At 36.2% G+C, this 23,707-nt stretch overlaps 1 protein-coding gene across 4 annotated transcripts in view; it reads right to left on the bottom strand.

Moving 5' to 3' along the window:
- obe (activating signal cointegrator 1 complex subunit obelus) overlaps positions 1-23,707 on the bottom strand; it is a 596,544-nt gene that overhangs the window by 155,056 nt on the left and 417,781 nt on the right. For all 4 annotated transcript variants that reach the window (XM_090409638.1, XM_090409636.1, XM_090409637.1 and 1 more), the window contains 2 exons: positions 16,693-16,813; positions 14,370-14,512 (listed from right to left, as the gene is read on the bottom strand). In XM_090409638.1, the coding sequence (XP_090265764.1) occupies positions 14,370-14,512; positions 16,693-16,813 (264 nt within the window). The remainder of the gene's footprint in view (positions 1-14,369; positions 14,513-16,692; positions 16,814-23,707) is intronic.

Here is a 23,707-nt window from a genome sequence, read left to right as displayed (position 1 = left end):
ATAGAAGAGGAGAGAATGGAAACAGTAGAAGAGAGGGAGTGAGAGAGTTATGGGAATGATAAGAGGAAGGGAGAATGGAAACAGTCAGAGAGAGGAAATGAGAAGAATGCAAGGGAGTGCTGGAACCAGGGACAGAGTGATGCGAGGACAGGAGGTAAGTAGGGGAACACAGAGAGAAAGGGCTAGCGGAGAGAGAGTGAGGGATGCAGGTGAGCAATCAAGGAACAGAATGGTTAGAAGTGTGATGTATGGAGACTCGATGATCTCTGGTATGCAAGATAGGATGCCAGAGGTGTGTTTGCCTGGAGGGATGATAGATAATGTGGCTATGGCAATTAAGAGAGGTGAAAGGATGGATGAAATGATTATGATGGTAGGCACGAATGACTTGAGAGGCAGTGTAAATCGGGCAGCGAGAGATCTGAGATTCTTGCTTGAAGTTGTGCAAAAGAAAATGTAGAGAGGGAAGTTGTGTGTGTGTTGCCCAGGTATGATAGTGACGAGCTGAGCAGAAGAGCAGCAATACTGAATCACATAATAGCCAGAATGTGTGAGAAGAGAGGATTGGAATACGTGGATGCTTGAAGGGCATTTGAGGACAGAAGGGAAATGTATGCTAGAGACTGCTTGCATTTGAATGAGTAAGGACGAAGGCATCTGCAAAAGATTGCTGTTTTCTGAACGAGTCAGTGTGTCAATGCAGAGAAACCAGAATTCCCAGGGTAGATGGGAGCAGGGATGGCCTCTTGTGGGAATGGGTGCTTGGGAGAAGGGGGACAACATCAGGTAACATTGAGCCTGGGGGGGGGCGAGAGAAGGGACAATGATTAGGTATAGAAGCAGTGACATTTTTATGCTCTATACTAATGCCAGGAGTATCCGAAATAAAGGAGATGAATTGGTGGCGGTGATAGCATCAACCTGGCCAAAGATTATTAGGATCTCTGAGACGTGGTTGACGGAGGATGATATAATAACCGGAATTGAAGTGACAGGGTACAGCATTTTTCGGCAGGATAGGAAAGGAAAACGTGGTGATGGAGTACTGCTTATGATAGGTGATGACTTATGTCCTCTAAGAGCGGAGGCTTTGGAAGGCAGTGACACAGGTGGTTTTGAAAGCATATGCGTGAGGTAGAAGTGGCAAGACAGGATATTTAGTGGGGTGTTGCTATAGACCAGGGAGCACAGAGAGTGGGGACCAGGAGATGTTTAGGCAGTTGAGCTTGGCAAGTGCAAGAAGAATGATTGTTGTGGGAGATTTTAACCAGGGACAGAGTGATGTGATTGCATTTTCCTCTTCCCAGTATAAGCTGGGAAGAGGAAAATGCAAGTAGTAAGAAGGGGATAGAATTTCTGGAATTCTTGAGGGACAAATGTCTTTGGCAGCATGTAATAGAGAGAACAAGAGGTTCAAGAGTTTTGGATTTGGTCATAGCATCAGAAGAGCTGATAATAAGTGAGATGACATCTCTCCCACCAGTTGGAGAGAGAGAGAGAGTGACCATGTGGTTTTGACTTGGAAGATGAACAGACATGCAGGTGTATCAAAGAAAAGGGAACGTATGTGGAATTATAAGGCGGGTGATTATAATAGTCTTAGGTATCAACCAGGGACAGTTCCATGGAGGACAGAATTGGAAGGCCAAGATATCATTAGTGCTTGGGAAATTGTGAAAGAATATTTGTTAGCAGCAATAGTAAGCTGTATTCCACAGGTGAAGAACTGGACACAATTTGGTGTAAAGTAGATGACAAATGATATCAAACAGGAACTGCAGTTGAAAAAGAGATTATGGAAGATATATAAGAAGAAGGGTGGAGGACAGCTACATGAAGAATATAAGACGCAGACCAGGAGAGTGACCAGAATGGTGAGGAAGGCAAAACTGGAATATGAGAAGAGATTGGCACTAAGATCCAAAGAAAATCCTAGGGAATTTTTTAGCTATGTGGCCAGTAGGCGGAGAAACGATTGTGGAAGAATGACATTGCGGGATAAAAATGGGAATAGAGCGACTGATGGAGAGGACATAGTGGAGTTGTTCAATGAGCACTTTATTGGAGTATTTCATCCTGGAGGAGGTTTTAATACTAGAGGGATAGGGCAGGTTCAGGGTTTAGAGGTGCAAGAGGAGAGTGTGTTGGACTGGATGGTATTTCACCACGGATTTTGAGAGAATGTGCTAAAGAACTGACAGCTCCGTTGACCTGGCTTTTCAATAAAAGTCTGGCTGTGGGAAAGGTACCCAGGGAATGAAGGTAAGATAGTGCTGCTGCATAAGGGCAGTAGCAGACTGGAAGTGTCTAATTATAGGCCTGTTTGTGTGTCATCAGTAGTTGTTAAGGTCTTGGAGAAATTAGTGAGGTACTATATACAGCGTTGAGCAGATGAGGGTAATGTTATCTGTGAGAATCAACATGGATTTGTTAAGGGGCACTTTTGCTTTAGTAATATAATTGCATTTTATAATAAAGTGACAAGAGCAGTTGATGAGGGAAAGGCATATAATGCCATTTTTTTTTTGGATTTTGCAAAGGCATTTGACAGGGTGCCACATAAGCTGATATTTAAGTTGCAGCACATAGGTTTAAATGTCAGGTTAGTCAAATGGATTCAGGATTGGCTGACTGATAGGTATCAGAGAGTTGTGTATGGTGGGGCAATATCAGGGAAAAGGTTACAAGTGGGGTTTCACAGGGATCAGTACTGGGACCTGTATTGTTCAACCTTTATATCAATGATATTGTCAATGGATTGCATGGGGACATTCAGTTGTTTGCGGATGATGTGAAGCTGGGAAGGGTTATCAGTAATAGTACAGATGTGGCAGCCCTGCAAGAGGATTTGAATAAACTAGACAGATGGACAAATGAATGGGGGTATCAGTTCAATGCAGTAAAATGTAAAGTCTTGAGGTTTGGGATCCATCGATGGGAGGATGCATACTCGATTGGAGGAGATGTACTGGAGGAGGTAGGGGAGACAAGAGATCTGGTGGTGATGATTGATAGAAAATTGAAATTCAGGGAGCATACTGCAAACTCAGAGAATTGCTGCAATACTGAGAAGGATGCTGACCTGCAGAGATAAAAGAGTTATCATTCTGTTGTACAAGGCCCTAATCAGACCACACTTAGAATATTGTTCTCAGATTTGGTTCCAAGGATTTGAAGGGGATAAATTGACTGTACAGAGGCAGATAACAAAGATGGTTTCAGGACTGTACAATATGAGTTATGAGGATAGACTGAGGGAATGTGGACTGCAGAGTTTAGTGGATAGAAGAAGGAGAAGTAATATGATCGAGACTTTTAAACTGTTGAGAAGCAGTTATAGGGTAGACATTGGAGAGTTCTTTCACTTGGTGGAACGGCAGGAAGGAGCGATGACAAGGGGCCATCCCTGGAAGTTACGAAAGGAGGCTGTGCACAAGAGGGTTAGGAGTGATTTCTTTCCGTGGAGGGTGGTTGAACCTTGGAATGCATTGCCTGAGAGAGAGTGGTTGGCACGGGAACAGTCAATGGGTTCAAGAAGTGGTATGATAAACTTTGTGTTTCCTAAAAAAGACCTCCCAAGATGAGTCTTTTGAATCCATGGAGGCCTGGATAATAATAATAACATTGATGAGTGTTATAAGTAAAATACTAGCTAGGATAATACTAGAAAGAATCAAAATAGAAATAGAAAAACAACTAAGACCAGAACAGGAGGATTTAGAACCAATAGATCATGCACCAACCACATTGCTATTTTACGAATTATCATAGAACAATCATTGGAATGGCAGACAAGCTTATATTTATATTTTATCGATTTTGAACAAGCTTTTGACAGTATAAACAGATCTTTCCTATGGACGTTACTTAGACATTATGGACTCCCAGAAAAAATAATAAGAATAATTTAAAAAATGTATGAAGATTTTGAAATTAAAGTAATAATACATGGAAATACCCTCTCAGGACTATTTAAAACAAAGACAGGAGTAAGGCAAGGTTGTATACTCTCCCCTACAATGTTTTTAATTGTCATAGACTGGGTGATGAGAAAAGTATCTCATGGAAATATAGGATTACAATGGTTACTTCAAAACCAACTCCATGATCTAGATTTTGCAGATGATATCTGCTTACTTTCACAGAAGCACCAATATATAGAATAAAAAACAACAACACTTGTAGAAACAGCCCAAAAAAAAGTTGGTCTTAGGATAAATAAAAATAAAACAATGTTGATGAAAATAAATGCAAAGCAAAATAAACAAATAACAATAGAAGAAACATCACTAAAAGAAGTAGAACAGTTTATATATACCTTGGTTCAACAGAAGGAAACAGCTGGCTTATTCAACTTTCAACCAACTTAGAAATATTTGGAAAAACAAGAATTTGTCTATAAAAACTAAAATGAGAATATTTAACTCAAATGTAAAGGTAATACTAATGTATGGATCAGAAACATGGATGTTAAACAAAAAGATAGTTAACAATGTCGAGGTCTTCCTAAACAAGTATTTAAGAATGATACTGGGAATATATTAGCAAAAACAAATATCAAATGAAGAACTATGGCAGAGAACAAACCAGAAACCCATGTTGCAACAGATATGTGAAAGGAAATGGAGGTGGTTGGGGCATGTGTTGAGAAAAGAAGATAAAATAATAGTAAAACAGGCTCTAGAAGGCCAAGAGAAACATGGAAAAGAACAATACTGAAAGAAATAACAAACACTAACAAAAATTGGAACCAAATGAAAGCAGAAGCAAAAAACAGAGTCCGGTGGAAAATGGTGGTGGAAGACCTATGCTCTTAAGTGGAGTGAAGAGGATTAAATAAGTACAGATCAAGTGATTATTGTGAGGGAATTCCACTATGGAGATATAGACTGGAAGGAAGAAAGATAACATTGCAGCAAGGAAATAGAATTTATACACCAGCTAAGAGATGATTACTTAAGGCAGCATGTGATAGAGAGGACTACAGGTGAAGGGTATTGAACCTGGTTAAAGAATCAGAAGAGCTATCCATAACCATGGTGACTTCATTGCCTCCAATTGGTGAATGTGACCATGTGGTCTTGACTTGGGAGATTGTAAAACATGAGAAATATTCTATCAAGAAGAGGTATTTGTGGAACTACAAGGCAGGTGATTATGACGTGCTTAGGAAGAAACATAAATCTGTACTAAGGCATAAAACATGGCAGGGTAAGGATGTTAGTAGTGCATGGGATATAACTAAGGGTCACCTAGAGCAGAGCTTCTTAAACTGTGGGTCGCGACCTGAAATGGGGTTGAATAACCGAATGTGCAAGTGTGTGTGTGGGGGGAGTGTCGCAAAAAATTAAGCAACAGTAAAAGGTTTCTGAACATGCAACGACCAAAAATTAATTCAGATTCAAGGCTTTGTAATTCTTTATGCAAATGGTAAAATTATATGTATACCAAAGAATTGTTTTAAAATTAATTTCTTTATGATTTTATTATTATTATTATATTTATTATTTGAACTTGAGGTGCCAGTTCCCTGACACCTCCAGGGAGTCCATTGCTCATCGAGGAAGAGCATCTGCTATACAAATGCTGTCACCACCATTCAATCACCAAACCGCAACTACACCAATGCCATCTACTGCTGACTACCACTGGTAGTCAGCAGTAGATGGCATTGGTGTAGTTGCCAATTACTATTGATGTAGTTGGCAATCACAAACATCCATGCCCACGGCAGGATTCGAACCTGCAGCCTTTTGGCTGGAGAGCGGATACACTCGACCAACTAGGCCGGCAATTTATTATCAGTAAATGTTTGATTTGTGTATAGCTAAAAAAAAAAAAAAAAATGGCTAAAAACAATTTTGGAAGGGAAGCTTGGTTAAGAAAAAGCTGGATTCAGGACAAATAGAGGTTGTCAGGATCAGATTTTGAGTTTAAGACATAGTTAAGAAATATAACAAGGATTTGTATTTAAATTTTGTTGATCTGAAGAAGGTATATGAAAAAGTGCCAAGAGGAAAGCTCTTCAAAATGCTACAGTTATATGGTGTAAATGGGACATTATATCGCGCAATACATACTCTCTATTTAAGCTAAGTCAGCAGGTAGAATTGAAGGGAGTACAGGAAGATGGTCTGACGTTAAATCAGGTGTGCAACAAACATCTCCACTGTCATTCATTATCTATATAGATCACATTATGAATTAAAGGGTATAAAAATTGGCAATGTTAATCTTATCTCTTCACTTTATGCAGATGATATTATACTACTGAATAAATCCAGCAGAAGTCTGCAGATTCCCTGAGTAAATTGAATAACTGTTGTAATAAACTTGGAATGAAAATCAGCAATAAAAAGAAAAAGACAAGGAAATTGTATATCCTAAATGGTGAACCTGATAACAATTATAACAAATAAAACATTTCAGCTATTTAGGCACAATTTTTGATGAAGATAGCAAATTAAATATGGAAATAGACACAGAATTAGTAAAGATGGTATGGTAGGAACTCAGCTGAATAAATTTATATGGAATAAGAAAGAAATTAGTCAAAACACTAAGTCAGCTGTATACAAGACAGTGTTCAAATCATTAACTTATGGATCTGAGAGCTGGATTAGAAATAAAATACTTCATCGAAGATAGGAAGCTACAGATAGAGTTCTGAGAAAGATTAGACGAGTCAACAGATGAATATATCACATTAAAAATGACACTATTAGAAAAGAACTTGCCATTTTTTTTTTTTTTCCCATTCATTTTTCATTCAGGAATGTGTTAGTAGAGCTAATCTCAGGTGGTATGGTCACTTAAATAGAACGGGAGAGAAAAGATTCACAAAAGAAGTGTTCTTTGTCAGGTTGGTAGGAAAAACACCCAGAGGAAGGTCAAGATGTAGATTTATTGATACAGCAAAAAGTGCCTTAAAAGACAGACATATAAGATCTAATAATGTTGGAGTCTTGGCAGATAATAGATACGGAGGAAAATTACTGATCAAACGTTAGTAATGGTGTAACATTTTCATGTAGTACTATCATAATTATCCTATACGCTTCAGGATATATATCAGAAATTTGATGATGACAATGAAATATTTCATTTTAAGCATCTTAAACCATCACCAGTGTGACAAACAGAACTGGGATATATTATTATTATTGAATGGGCACCTCCATGGAGTCTGAAGACTCACCGTGGAACACTCAAACTATCCATAATCTATCATACCTCTTCTTGAATCCATTAACATAAAAAGTGCTAACAACTGACTCTGGTAACCCATTCCACTCATTCAAAAATTTAGTTTTTATACCCATGCTAACCACACCTTTATTCAACTTCCGGGGATGACCCCCTTGTTCTAGCTCCTCTAGCAAGTGCTGAAATATTTCCTCTGCATCAATTCCATAAAACCCTTTAATCAACTTAAATGTTTCTATCATCTTTTCCCCTCTTTTTCTCCTCTATCAACCAACTTCTGCATTCCAGAGACCCTCAACCTATCCTCCTAGGGAACACTCCACAGACCACTCACTGTCTTGGTTGCTCGCTTCTGAATCTTCTTCACCACTTACTCATCCCCAAGAAACCCAGGAGACCAGACTTGAGCATAGTAATTCAAAATCAAGGTTGTATAAAGAGGAATAAAAACTTCCTTATCTCTACTTGTTAATGTGTTCTTCAATAACTAAGTAATCTTTTGGATAACATTAGCATTATGTACTCTAAACTTGAACTCTGACTACCACCACCACCACCACTAAATTTCTAGCTTCATCTATTTCTTGGAGTACAGTGCCATCAATGTGTTAGGCTTGTAATCTATTTATCCCCAAATGCATAACTTTACATTTATTCACATTAAACTGATACCCATTATCTTTCACCCATACTGACAGCCTATTTAAATTGTCCTGTAAGCTCCCCACATTGATTTGATTAACTATTACTCTACCTAATTTTGCATTATTAGCAAACAACTGAATATTTCCTTTCAGGTTATTTTCTATATCATTTATGTACAAATTAAACAACAATGGTCCCAGCACTGAACCTTGCAGCACACCACTGGTCATCTATTTTTGCCTCAATTCTAGTTCTCCATATACAACTTTTTAATATCTCTCCAGCAGCCGCCACCTTATCTACTTACCCAGTGTCATATTCATCAATCACCATTTGTTCTAATTTGCATAACGTAGCTCCAAGTGATATTCTGTCAAATAGCTTTGAAAAATCCAGCAGAATCATTCTTATTTTTAGAGGGACCTGTGGCATAGTATAATTATTAAAAACAACATGTAAGTCCACAGTAATAACTTTAATTAATAAATAAGGTAGATATTTCGTACTAAAAATAATAGTACATCTTCAGTATTACAAACAGATAGGAATAGAATACAAGTAACGAATATTCAGTGGATCACCTATTAAAATACAATGTTGTCGTGAGCTAGGTAATGAAAGAAATTAATAAATAATTAATATTTAAGATAATTAGTTTTTTAATGATTACATAAAATAAAAGTCTCCCAGATCTTCGAGAGAGAGAGGCAATCATTTCGATTTAAATTCGGTCGGTGTAAAAAAGCTTCACAACTTTCTTTAAAGAGGCGTTCATATTTGAACCTGCATCTATGAAGTAGAATAGCTTTATCCCACTGGATATTATGGGTATTGGTAATACTGTGTTGTGCTAGACCAGACTTCTGAGGTTTGTTGTAATCAATATAATATTGATGTTCTTTAATTCTTTTTTCCACAGAACAGCCAATTTGTCCAAAATAAGAAATATCTATCTTATTTATTAATTGAAGTTATTACTGTGGACTTACGTGTTGTTTTTAATAATCAGCAGAATCATTGTGTAGCTATTTCCTTTATCCAACTCAGCTGTTACTCTATTATAAAAAGTTAGTAAATTACTAACGCATGACCTACCCTTCACAAGCCATGTTGTCCCTCATAAAGTATAATATTTTTAGTCACCCATTCTTGAATTCTCTTTTTGACCAATATTTTCAGTACTTTTTTACCACCACACCTGAGATACTGATTGGTGTATAATTTGCTACTGCAGTCTTAGAACCTCACTTATGTTGGAATTATTTTGCCCTCTTTTCACTCTCTTTGAACTCTACCAGAGCTGAGACTTAATTTCAAGAGTCTAGTCAGAGGTACTGCCAGTTCCCTTGCACATTCTTGCAAAACCCGAATTAATATCCCAACTAATCCCACAGTTGTATTTACATTAAGATTCTGCAATATCCTAAGAACCTCCAATTCATCCACCTCTGTTCCCACGTTAGTGTCTGTCACATATGTTGAAGCAGTAACTTCATTAGGATGATATGCCCTTGCAAAGTGGTCACTCAGTAACTCAACTATTTTATCTGCTTCTGACACCCCATGACCATCATAACTCATTAAGTCAATCTTCCATAGTTCTTATTCCTCTTACTTGCCATGTAATGAGAGAACTCTTTACGATTTCCTTTGGCCTGCTTGGCTAGATTCTTCTCATAATCTGATTTTGCCTTCCTTGCCACGTGGGTCACCTTTCTTGCTTGAGCCTTGTTTTGTTCATGAGTTTGCTAGTCATCTTTCTCTTTACGTGCTCTCTACAGCATTTTCCTCTTGTGCAGCTCATGCTTAATGATATTACCCATCCATCTAACTCCTACCTGATTAACCATTCTTACCTTAGGTATACAATTTAATATTGCTTCCTCTAAATGATCCTTAACTATCTCCCATGCACTACTAACATCCTTTCACTGGAGTGTTTTATGCCAAGGCATAGATTAAAGCTTCTTCCTAAGCTTGCCATAATCACCTGCCTTGTAGTTCCTCAAATACTCCTTCTTGATAGAATATTTCTCATGTTTTGCAATCTCCGAAGTCAAGACTGCATGGTCACTTTCACCAATTGGAGTCAATGTTGTCACCTTGGTTAAGGATAGCTCTTCCAGGTCCAATATTCTCCTATCCCTAGTCCCCTCCATCACATGTTGCCTCAAGTAATTATCTCTTAGTAGGTGTATAAATTCCATTTCCTTCCAATCATATGATCTTTCTTCCTTCTAGCCTATATCTCCAAAGTTGAAGTCCCCCATAATAATCACTCAACCTGTACTCATCGTACTAATCTAGCGATGCATGTCTTCCAGATCATCCGTGGAACTCCCTGGCTTATGCCTATAGCAACAAACTGTATATTTTGTCTTACTGTCCTTAATCTTCCACCAGACTGCTTCAAATGAACAGCAATCCTTCGGCAAAACACAAACAAACAAAGAAATACAATTACTGATAATAGTAATTTAGTAATTGTATAGATAATTTTATGAAAAAATTATGTAAATATATTTCTGAACACCTTTCCAATCTTGAATCTAAAAAACATTCATAAATCTGGCCTTGCGGAAACATGTAATTACTAACCACATTATATACCACAGGATCCTCTGAGATGATGATAAATTATTATATAGTTGCTCTCACCCAGAAATTTGAACATCTTTTTTAAAGAAAGGGCAGTGATCCTTCTCTGCTATCCCAAATCTCAATGATGGATTATCTATGTCCAAACTCTTCAGTCATTGTATTTCTTAGATTATTTTGTTCTATTTACACAATTCACACACACACACATACACACACACACACACACACACATCTTATTTCTGATCATGATAGTATTAGATTTACCTAGCTTCCCTGTGACTGTACATGAAAAAGATACCATTCTCTATATGCCTACATCGTCAGCATTTCAATTTCCCAGTTCTATGTTACGCTGAATGATAGTAAAATAATTAAACTGAAATATTTATATAATTTAGCATAGCTATTCAACTGTGTCTTTTTTTATATATCTTTATGTCTTTATCTCTTTCTATGACCGGTTAACTTAAAATTTGAAGGGGGGGGAGAAAGAAGAAAAGTCTAATAAAGTTCCTCCTGTCAGAAACAGGATTTGAAGCTAACTCCTTTCTGATCAAGTGACCTATAGTGAATCCATTCAGCTACAGATATAATTCGTAATCTTTGGGTAATTGCACATAAACATGAAAGAAAAGAAAATATCTAGAACATTAGGGACTTTCCATACGAAAGTGATGAAATGACAGTCCAAATTGGAAAATGGAAAATAAGCAAAATTTACAGTGGGAATTGAAAGGAAATCCATGTTTGGGTCATAAATGATAATGGGGGGAGGGAGTAGACAATTTTCGCATAAGCCTAACTAACAGCAATCTAAAATTTCTGGCCTTTAAATATTATTTCAGCAAAATTATGTTTAGAGTGGAAACAGAAAACGCAGACACCATATTTGTAGCTCATGATGGAGCTATAACCACCACAGTATTCTTTCCACCAAGTTCTTTCTCTGCTAGTCACCTAACCTATCATTAAAATCTTACAAATCATAATAGAAGTCTATAATTGGTCTGTTGACTTTTCCTCTTTGTCAATAATTTCAGTGAATTTTTCTGGGAAATCTTTTTCAGCTTCATTGTCAGCATTTGATACTTGGGTTGAATTTTTCTCATGCCAACCCTCTTCCTTCCTTCCTGCAGTGTTGAACCAGCTTCTGCATGCAATAAAATTCTTTCTTTCTTTCTGATGTCTCACTGTGCTGGTTCTTCAATGTATCAAAGAGAGACAATATCTATGATGAAATTGTAGCTTGCTCAAGTCTAATGAATGATCCAAGTATTAACAAATTTTCAATTTCAGGAATTATGCCTTCCCTTTTCTTTTTTTAATAGTAGATGATCGCATTGGTCCAACAATTTTCACTTCATCCAAAACTTTTTTTATTTTTTTATTCTTTAAGAATGCTCGTAACAGAATGAGACAATTGAAACCTGGAAGCAAGTTCCATCACTTTCATTCCGGATTCATGAAGACTTCAAAATTTCACATTTCTCTTCTATTTTTCTGCAGTTTTAAGGATTATGTGTTCTCAAATTCACTTTTCCACTTTCCAGACATTTTTGAGGGCACAAATATGTATACTGTACACTAAATAATTTTAAATTTAATTGAAACCTAATGAAGAGTGAGTCCAATTACAATTCTCTTCAACTGCAGGCTTTAGACTATTCCCCTCTGTACATGCCAAGTTATCTGAGCACAGTGACTCGCAGTGACTTTTTTTTAACATGAATGTTTATATATTTTGGGATATAAAAATAGTTCTCGGATAAAATAAATATTGTAGAATCCGTTATTAGAAATCATTCATACTAGTTAAAATATTTCATTCTCAGTTGTAAGCTGTGGTCTCAGTCAGCAACCTGCTGTTGAAGGATAGACATCCTGACCCCCCTCCCCTCAGTTCTGCAGGCCAGCATTTCGTATAGTCATAAAATACAGTTGTAAAAGGAAGGGGAGGGTTCCATTGATATTTTTTTCTAATTTGTGAAAGAGTTTCATGAAAGATGAGTGGTAATAATAAATTCCGTTTTCATGAAATAGTAAAATGGCAAGCATTCTCGCAATTTCTCTTCTGCAACAGCAATTGACTGATTTTAGCTTCCAGAAAGTTATTTGATTATTACAATATTCTGATTGTCTATCCATATTAATGGATCTGTATTTTGTGTTGATGGACATTATCTTGATCTTGTTTGCATTAATCTTACATCTTTTAGTCACTCTCCTTCTGAAACTCTAGCTACTGTAATTCTCTTTTTTATACTATCAATATTGGATTGGATAAATATGATTTGATCAATATTGGTCTTGGATTTTATCATATCATCAGAGGACGTCATTATAAATAAGGTGTAAAACAATCCTCCAGTTGATGAGAGTGACCATGAAATAATTACCTCAGGGCTTTTGTGAGGAAAGGATATATGTGGAACTACAAGACTGGTGATCATGAAGAGACCAACAGACAGCTTGTAGTATCATGGAATGAGGAGTTGGGTGGAAAGGGGATCAATGCTCTTTGGGTACTATTCAAGAACTATCTAGTAGAAACAATATCTAAATGTATTCAAAAGGTCAGAAGGTTAAATAAGTTAGGTGTGAATGGATGAATGAAGAGATTAAGCATGTAATACAGCAAAAGAAGGTATTGTGGAGACACCATAACACAAGTAGTAATGATCGGTTCCATGAGAAGTACAAAGAACAGGTAAGAAGGATGACTTGGTTGGTAATAGGAGAAAAGGTGCAGTATAAGCAGTAGTTAGCTAATAAAGCCAAAAAACTATGGAGTTCTTTTGATATGTAGCCTGCGAAAAAAAATGGTTATGGTAGAATGACAATGATTGGAGAAAATGGCATGAGGACAACTGCTGCAGAGGATATAGTTGAGATATTTAATGAGCAGGTCATAAAGGTCTTTCATCTTTGTGCATGTGACATTATACAGAGTTTGAGAGCAGTAGAAGAGAAGGAGGAGAGACAGTGAGCAAGAGGTACATGGGAATTTAGTAAACTTGATAGTAATAATGCTGCAAGCTTGATGATATGTCACCAGAAGGAATGTGTTAAGGAATTGACATCAGCCTTGGCATACTTATTTAATATGAGTCTTACACTGAATCAAGTTCCAAAGGAGTGGAAGAAAAGAAAAGTAAGATTATATGACTGCATAAGGGAGAATATAGAAATCAAGCTTCAAATTATAGCTCAATCTGTGTGTCAGGTGTTGTGGTCAAAGTGTTAAAGAGGGCAGTGAGAACAAGGATCCAGAACTAGGTTAACAAATGGCATTCTCTTTGATGGACAAAATGAATTTGACAAAGGAAGATCATGTTCAGCTGACTTATTACAATAAGATGGCAAGTGCATTGGACAATGGAGATGGATACATAGTAGTATAATTATATTTTACGTCTTTTGGTAGACTTCTACATGGTAAGTTGATAGTTAAACTGGAATGGATAGAGTTGGATATTAGCTTAGCACAACGGATTGGAGATTGGCTATCTGACAGGTATCAGCAAGTTGTGTATGGCGAACAATATCCCAAAAGATGAAAGTCACTAGTGGTGTGCCTCAAGGATCTGCTTTAGGGCCATTGCTGCTTAACCTGTACATTAATGATATTGGGAAAGACAATGTGAAAGAAAATAAAAAGATCATTTAATATAAATGATCACATAGAATTATACAGTTAATTAGTCCATCAAATTTCAGACTAAAACAAAATATTACCCGTTTACTAAATCTTAAAAGTTCTCTCTTATCAAAGGAAAATTATATTATGATTAATCAACTAATTATCTATATATTTCAGTTATCTGAAAATTGACATAAGCCACTGAAATATCAATTTCATCATGACTAATTAAAAAAAACTATGCAAATCCAACAATCATATCAATATACAAATTAACCTCATTATCTAGTAAATGAATCCACTGACGTGGACTATCTTCTGCAGCTAGGAATGATATTAGATCTAAGGCAGTCAACCGAGTTTGTCGGCGAGAAGACACAAAGATTAGAACAGGCTTCTCTGGAGAATGTGTCCTGATAGCTGAAGAAAATAAAGTTTATTTCTTTTATGTGCATATAAGAATAAGATTTAAAATATATGAATTATTTTTAAAAATTTTTTTAGGAATATGACATTTTTGCATTAAAAATATTCCTATTATTCTTTGAAAATTTTTAAATGAAATTCAGCATTTTAAATCTGACTGAAATTATAAATTTTGTGATTTCAGATGTTGTCCATCAATTACACACTAAATTCTACCAGCATGCAAAATTTCAATTTTCCAGCCTCATGGGGTACCAACATTTTGTTCTGTCAATCAATCAATCAAATAACATTATGCATAAATAAATAAAAAGAGCCTCTGTAGCTCAGTCAGTATAGACAAAGCCCTTTGGTCAGAAAGACCTGGGTTTGATCCCGTAAGTGAGGAACCTTTATCTTGTCTTTTTCGATTTGGCTAACTCACCTTTGATTGAAAAGTCCTGATAAAGGTTCTTAACATCGTAGACAAGATTTGAACTCAAGTCTTTCCAACTGAAAGGGACTCTACTGAAACCAAATGAGCTATGGATCCTCATGGTTAGATTAGAAGTTAGATAATCTGGACATCTACTCTGGAGATCCAAGATGGAACTTTTTCAAATCACTTCAAAGCCTGCAAATATTCAGAGTGGTGGTGGTCTTATGCTGGGCAATGTCATTTATCTACCACCTAAAGGCATTCAAAACATCCATACTGATAGTGGGATTCAATCACACTGGTTATTGCTGGAAAGCAGGTTACTATCCACTCAGCCAACCAAAGCTGGCAAAGTAGTAATTGAGAAGTTAAAATTCAAGGATGCACCAGAAAGTAGTCTGATGTAAAATCAGATTGTATACTATATTCACTGTTATTCATTTCATCACCTATGTTGACTACATAGAATAGCAGCATTAAACCTAATAATAAATTCAGTTCTTTACTCTATGCTTTATATTCTTAAATAAATCCACTACAAGTCTTCATGAATCTTTTTTTAAAAAAACTGACTAACTACTATAATAAATTTGGCATGATCAACAATATAAAAGACAAATATCAGACAAATAGGCACAGACATAGAAACATTAACTGCATTTTTAATGGCAAACTTGTGGAACAAATAACATATTTCAATATTATTATTATGATGATTATTATTAGACAACACCTCCAGGTAGTAAAAAGACTCATTGAGGGAGAGCACCTACTCCACAACTCAATCCATCAACTACAACTACATTCATCATCTACACCAATGCCATCTACTGCCAACCACCATTAGTATTTTCACAGACAATCACAAACATCCATGCTGGGATTCGAAGCTGCAGCCTATTGGCTGGAGAGCGGATACACTAACTACTTGGCCAACCAGGCCTGCAATATTTTGACACAATTTTTAGTGAAGATGCGAAGTAAATATGAAAACAGATAATAAAATAACAACAACAACAACAAAAAAACGAATATAAGGTAGAGCCACCTGAATACAATTTATAACGAACAAGAGAAAAGTTAGCTAACAAAACTGTACATAAACAGTATACAGTATAAATGAGAGTGTACAAGAAAGGCTTCAAAGCAGTTTTAAGGCTCTGAAAAGTGGGTTAGGGAAAAAAAAAATAGTTGATTAAATATTAGATATCAGAGCCCTGAGGAAAATTCTGCAATACTGAAGAATGTTTGAGCAGAACTAATCCAAAGTGGCATGATCACTTAAACAAAATGGAAAGATAGCAAAATAGCAGTTTGATTCTGAGATAGGAAAAAATTTCCTAAAGAAGAATAAGATTTGGGTGGATTCATGCATTTAGTAGTGCCTTAGAAGATGTAAAAATATGATATTGGAGACCTGACAAATAACAGATTAACTAGTATTGTAAAACTTTATCATGTAGTACTATCAAATCATCAAGTGCACTTTTTAAGGATACACATCAAGAAATGAAGGTGATAACTGCTATGTAAAAAAATAAAGTGATTTAAACCTGAAAACAACAACAACTCTTCTTTAGACATTCACCAAATGGGTTAACAATTTCAAATTAGGACTACTGCTGAGATAATAAAGCACGTTTCTTGAGAAGAAAATTTAAAAAGAATTAAAAAAAAAAAACTTACAATAATATATATAACATCAATTTGAGTAGTTAACACAGAAACTACTGAAGGATGAAAAAAAAAAAGTTACCCTGATAAGTAGGTTTATTCATTGTTGCCATACGAGGACAATAATGTTTTCCTGGATATCCATCTAAATGAACTTCCAAAGGTACTGGGCGAACAGATGGACGAAAGTTATAGAGGCCAACCTTAAACACAAATAAATTAAACAAAATATGTTAAATATAAATAAAAAATATGTTATGTGAGATCGTAACATTTATGTTACGATCTCACTTTTGAAGTACATTACTTAGATATAATACAATTGGTCAATTTCTTTGAAAATATTATTGGGATAGTTGATGAACTTCATTGCCAGATCAATCCCCCATCCCTCTCTCTACACCCTTACTGGAGGCTTGTAGAAGCTTGAAAAAGTTCCAAGTTAATTTAGTCTCCAAGGTAGGGTATATGGATTACATTCAACGATAGTTGACTGTAATCTATATACCCTGCCAGTATCGTTGACTGTAATCCATATACTCTGTACAGAATGCCACTATAACAAACTATGGAAAATTCCTGACCATAGCCTTATAGGTACAATGTTGTGCTAAAAGAAATTCACAATAGCAAAACTATCCACTGTAACAAATCTGTGGTCCCAAGTCTACTACAGCAACAGTCAATTCTGTTTAGTCCTTAGGCCACCCAGAGTACTAATACTAACATACTGTAAGTTTAGAACATTATGAGATTTAAAAATTTTATATGTACGTACAATGATCTCTTAATTATCTCACCTTCAAAACAACCATACCTTTATTTAATCAACTAGTGAATAGGTCAGTGTGTCAGTTCGCTGTACTATGTATGAGGGTGGTCTGAAAAGTTCTCAGCCTAACAATGAAAAAACAAATTTATGATTTCAAAATTATTTTTATTTTTCAATATAATCTCCCTTAAGATTAATACATTTATTCCAGCAATGCTCCAGCACCATTATCCAGTCCCTGTAGTGGTTCTCAGTAAGATCTGCAAAATACCCCTCTACACCTTCAATCATCTCTTGATTTGAAGAAAAATGCTGACCAACGAGAAAGAGTTTTTTTTGGGAAAGAGATAGAAGTCGGAGGGAGCCAAATCTGGGGACTAGGGTGGATATTCCAACAATTCATAGTGCAGATCCCTTAATTTTCCCATTGCCAAAACACCTTTGTGGGCAAGTGCATTGTCTTGATGGAAGATGATTTTTTTTCTTCTGCAGACCGGGTATTTTATCACGAATTTTTTCGTCTAGTCTGGTTAAAAGATCAGAATAATATTCCCCAGTTATTGTTTAACCCTTTTCAAGATAATTAATAAACAAAATGCCTTTAGCATCCCAAAACATCGATGCCATGACCTTTCCTGCTGATGGAACCGACTTTGTCTTCTTTGGCACTGAACAACCGGTTTCTGTCCACTGTTTTGACTGCTGTTTGGTGTGTTGGATTCTGGTGTGTAATGGTGAATCCAAGTCTCATCCATAGTAAAAAATCGATGCATAAAATCAGTTTTATTCTTGTTAAAACGCTCCAAGCACTGTTCAGAGATTTTCATGCGAGTGCGTTTTTTATCTGTTGTGAGCAAGCGTGGTACCCACTTTGCACAAAGCTTTTTCATTTGTAATTCTTCATGTAAAATATATCCTACACATTCTTTTGAAATGCCTATAGTCTCAGCAATTTCATGCACTTTGACTTGCCAGTCATTCAATACGATATTGTGCACTTGATCAATGATTTCTGTTGTTGTTGTTACACTTTTTGGATGTCCTTCATGTGGATCATCTTCAAGGCTGGTACAGCCAAGTTTAAACTCGGCAGCCCATTTCTTAATTGTCGAAAACGAAGGAGAAGAGTGCCCATAAACTTTTATGAACTTCAAATGAATTTCTTTTGGTGTTAAACCTTCTTTTACAAAGAATTTTATAACCACATGATACTCAATTTTATCTATTTCAAGAGATACAGACAACACTTTTGCTTCAGACAGCTGTATAAATCAAACTACTTGATAGAATGACTTGCAATTTCACATGGATACTTATGACAGATGTACCAACTTAGAAAAAAGAAAATCTTGCCGATAGTGTTGCCATCTATTGTCAAGGCCGAGACCTTTTCAGACCACCCTCATACTGTTAACTTTAGCTAATTGTAGTCTCACAATTATCTGACCAGCAAATGGAATTTCCCAATGCTAGCAGATAACTGAGCTGTGCATAGTAATATGTACAAGCACATAATCCAGATCACTGTGGATATATATAATCTAATTGCTATCCCACTTATTTCAAGTGATTATAATAAAGGTGAACCAATGATAACTTGTAAATTTACTTAATTGTGATGCTAATTGATCATCCTTTCATTATTATACTACCTTATCAAGAGTGATATCAAAAAATTCATAAACACCATAAAAGAAAAATCGATTTTAATAGCAACAATTTTTCTCAAAAATGAATCTTCTGTCAATTATTCAAGATGGGCTGCTCTTATTCTCTGGTCTTCTAAAGCAGTGCTTCCCAAACTTCTGGATGTCAGGGCCCCCTTTGCAAAAATTAAAATATTTCACGGCCCCCCTCGAAAAAAAATCGTAATAGAGAGATATATTATTATAATATTTATTGTATTTATATTCAATACAAAACATGCACAGCGAATATTGCAAAAATCAAATGCAAATATTACATTTTTTGCCTCTTACTGTTTGGTTCTGAAGACGATGCGGGCTGTTCTGGTAAAATATGAAATACTGTCCTTTTTTTTTTTTTGAGTCTGTTTCTGCTTCTTCTGATTGTTCACGGGAATTTTTTTTCATTTTTTATCAGCCACTTATCCATCTCAGGATTTTTTTAACGTAGAATCGATCAAATAATATCACCACTTACCAATACTGGCACACCACAGACTGATAACATGAAATTAGTGAATATTACCTGAATAAGGGAATCCCCAGACCAGGAACATTTTTCACTTTTGTGACTTTTCTCCCTTTACGGTAATTAAGCCTAACGCGAAACAGACAGCAAAGGCAGGTTATTAAAACGTGCATATGATTGGTGCGGTATTAACAAAAGATCGCGCAACCGAAAGATAAAAGCATAGCTGACAATTGAGTTGAAATGCTAACTCTCTTCAACCGAATTCCATATGTGAAACTGCCATAACATTCATTATATATATATATATATATTACTTAGTTTTAACACTTTTACGAATTTTAACACGTTCGGTTGAATTTTATTGCTGCCTTGGGAAATCGAACTCATGCACATCTAATTAATAACAATAGTTTTTAGTTAGACTCTGTGTTTGTCCATGCAACATATGGTTTTGTTTCAGTCTATACAGCATAGTTTCTGTATGAGGGGACATGTGATTCGTTAATTAGTGTGTTTTTATCCCAGTTGTCTCTAATTGCACTATTTGTTGAGAAATATATTACACAGACTGCTCATACCTTATTCACTGGCATAATAAAAGTACTTGTTTTTATTGCCTCTGCAGTATAGTGACTTAAGGAGGGTGTGTTGTTTACCACTGCAAGCGAGTTACTATCTCCCCACATGAACCTGTTTAAGCTTTTTTTCCTTGTGTGAAGTATATGCGAAACTTTTATTGGTAACAGAAAACTAGCTCGGATGACAGTGATAATATAAAACGAGTTTTGATATGTATATAAAGTCAATATCAACAGTCCCTGATTACGAATGCGTGATGAAAGGGACAGGAAGATTTGGAGCTTCCCTGGAGAGCATTCGAAGTAAATACAATTAACCACTGCTTTGAAATGAAACATATGAATAAGCAATATTTACTAATATTCATTAAGCGCCGAAATACGCAGGAAGCAAAGTTTGTGAACCAACACCAATGTGTGCATTTTTCCATTAAAATATAAAAAATAACAAAAAAGAAATAATAAAAGTTAAATACGTTTCTTTTAAAATAAAAAAATCTACTTAGTCTTAAAACATTTTAAATTTGTTTTCATTCTTTCACGGCCCCCAAGGGGGCCGTGGTCCACAGTTTGGGAAGTGCTGTTCTAAAGCACTCCTAATCACATTAATTTATCTAGGGCTTGCATGCCCCGCCCACACACACACAACTGTTAATTTCCCATTCTTTATAAGTATCCAGAATATCTTAGATTAGTTCTGTTTACAATTTTTCAATGATGATGATGATAATTCCCAAGTCCTCTCTGATGTGGTCTCGTTCAACTATTTTAAACAAACTCTAATTCTCAAGTTAAAGTTCTTTGATGGATAGCAGCACTTCCATATAAATTAATTCAGGAAGCTTCCTACATACTGGTCTTGCTGACTTTATTATATTTTCTCATTTAATTTGCATCGTCATCATTATCTTCAGTTGTGGCATATATTCTCAAGAAGTGTGCAGATACTATGTATGCAGAGTCTAGGAGGATCATTAAGATTTTATGAAACTGATATAAAGAGCTGATCAAGTCTTTGACTTGATCAGTTCTATATCAATCTACTGAAGTACTCTTAACTGCATTAAACACTTATATCTCAGAATACCAGTAGGTATATGGGGTATCAGCTCATGTGTTTGTGGGAATGTGCAAGGGAACTTGCAATGTCTCTGACTAGGCTAATGATACAAAATTAGTTAGAGCAATAGTGAATCAAGGTGATGTGGAGAGCTACCACATGGAACTCTGCTACTCAAATTAGAACAAATGCAGATGAATATGACACTTGTTATGTGGATTAGTGGTGGTTGCTGGACACATAGCAGAAAGTGGTATATGGAAAAATATACTACTTTCTGCTATGAATAGTGGTGTGGTGTGGTTCAAGGTTCAGGAAATAACCTGAAAGGAAATATTCAGTTTTTTGCTCATGATGCAAAATTAGGTTGAGCTTACAGGGTGATGTAAATAGGCTGTCGGCATGGAAAAAGATATTTGGTGTCAGTTTAATGTGGAGAAATGTAAAGTAATACATTTTGGGATAAATAGATTATAAGCTGTGTACCACATTGTTGAAACTGTACTCCAGGAAATAGCTGAAGCTAAAGATTTGGGTGGTGGTAGTCAGAGAGTTAAAGTTTAGAGGATATATTGCTAAGCTTGCTAAAATAGCTCATAAGATTACTTTGCTATTGAAGAACACACTAACAAGTAAAGATAAGAAAGTTCTTATTCCACTTTATAAGGCCTCGATACATTCACATCTGGATTACTATGCTCAGGTCTGGTCTCCTAGGTTTCTTGGGGATGAGGAAGTAGTAGAGAAGATTCAGAGCAAGCAACCAAGATGGTTAGTGGTCTGTGGAATGTACCCTATGAGGACAGACTGAGGATGCATGGATTGCAGAAGTTTGTTGATAGGATAAAAAAGATAGGATACAACAAAAACATTTAAGTTGCTTAAAGAGTTTTATAGGATAGCTGCAGGGGAAATATTTCAGCTGGAGGAGCCAGAACAAGAAATCATTCTTGGAAGTTGAGTAAAAGTGTGTTTAGTAAGGGTGTGAGGACTAGATTTTTTGCTTGGAGAGTTGTGAATGAGTGGAATGGGTTGCCATAGCCAACTGTTTGCACTTTTTCTGTTGATGGGTTCAAGGAGAGGTTATGATAGATTGTGTAGATAGTTTGGGTCTCCTGTGATGAGTCTTCAGACTCCATGGAGGTGTTTTCTCATAGTGACTTACTACTACTACTATCTTCACTGGGCATCTACAGATGCTGTATGGTCACTCCGAAGCTCGGTGATGTGCCACACCAGGCCTCGCCACGTAGTCCTGTTGTTTGCTTTTCTGGCAGCCTCAACTCTCTGAAGATCAGTCACTCCACACACATGCCATCCATCCATCCATCCATCTCATTGATGGTCTACCCATGCCTCTTTTTCCAGGAACTTTACCTTCTATTACTGTTCTGAGAAGTCCCCCTTTCATCCTTTCTATGTGTCCAAAATATTTTAACTTTCTTGTCAATATCCTTAAGAAGCCTTAAAGTTCTACTGATCTTTTTTAACACCCATTAATTTGTATGCCTTTCAGTACATGATATCGTCAACAGCCTTCTGTAACACCACATCTCAAGATATCTGTTTCTTATCGGACTTCTTTAGGTTCCAAGTCTCACATCCATAAGTTGCTGTTGGAAAAACAACTGCATCCAAAATCCTTACCTTTGTTTCCATGGAGATAGATCCATCCTTCCAGATTTTAGACAGGTCTCTGATTGTTGTTTTAGCCATTCCTAACCTTTTTTTGACGTCTTCTGAACAGCAATTCTTCACATTAATAATGGATCCCAAGTACTCAAACTTGCTGACTTCCTCAGTTCTTTCTCCATTAAGGTACACTTGTTTCTCAAGAGCTTCTCTGTTTGTATTTCCATCGAGAACCATAATCTTTGTCTTGCTAGGATTGAGTTGAAGTCCTCTGTTATTACTGATCTTGTTAACTTTGTCAAGAATTAGTCCTAGTTCTTCCATGTCATTACAAAGGAGTACTGTATCATCAGCATACCTCAGATTACTGATCAATCTACCTCCTATCCTAATTTCCCCTCAAGTGAGAGGAAAGTAAACATCCTTGCCTAACTCTTTTTCCAACTTGAAGCCAGTCAGTCAATCCAACACCTGTTCTTACCGTGGCTTGTTGTTCCTTATACAAGTTGGCTATCAACCTGATAGTGTGTTGAGGAAAACCCATTCCTTTCATAATTTCCCACAGCGTCACATGCTCAATACAATCAAAAGCTTTAGAGTAGTCTAAGAAACACATTACCATAGGGAGTCTGAATTCTTTATATTTTTATATGATCTGTCTAAGGCAAAGGATCTGATCTCTGGTGCCTTTACCTTTCCTAAAACCAGCTTGTTCCTCGGGCATCTCTGCCTCAACTTTGGCCCCAATCTTATTTAACATAATCTTCAATAAAATTTTGCTTGCATGAGATATCAAACTAATAGTTCTATAATTCTTGCATGCCTTCATATCACCTTTCTTATGTAGTGGTATGAAAACTGACTTCTTCCAGTCTCTAGGCCATGATCCTGTCTCCCA

The sequence above is a fragment of the Typopeltis vanoorti genome, chromosome 19 (assembly GCF_054136105.1).
Source record: "Typopeltis vanoorti isolate ZY-2024b chromosome 19, IOZ_Tvanoo_1.0, whole genome shotgun sequence".
Classification (NCBI taxonomy): domain Eukaryota; kingdom Metazoa; phylum Arthropoda; class Arachnida; order Uropygi; family Thelyphonidae; genus Typopeltis; species Typopeltis vanoorti.
The sequence above is the reverse complement of the archived record's forward strand: the minus strand, read 5'-3'. Positions and strand labels throughout refer to the sequence as shown.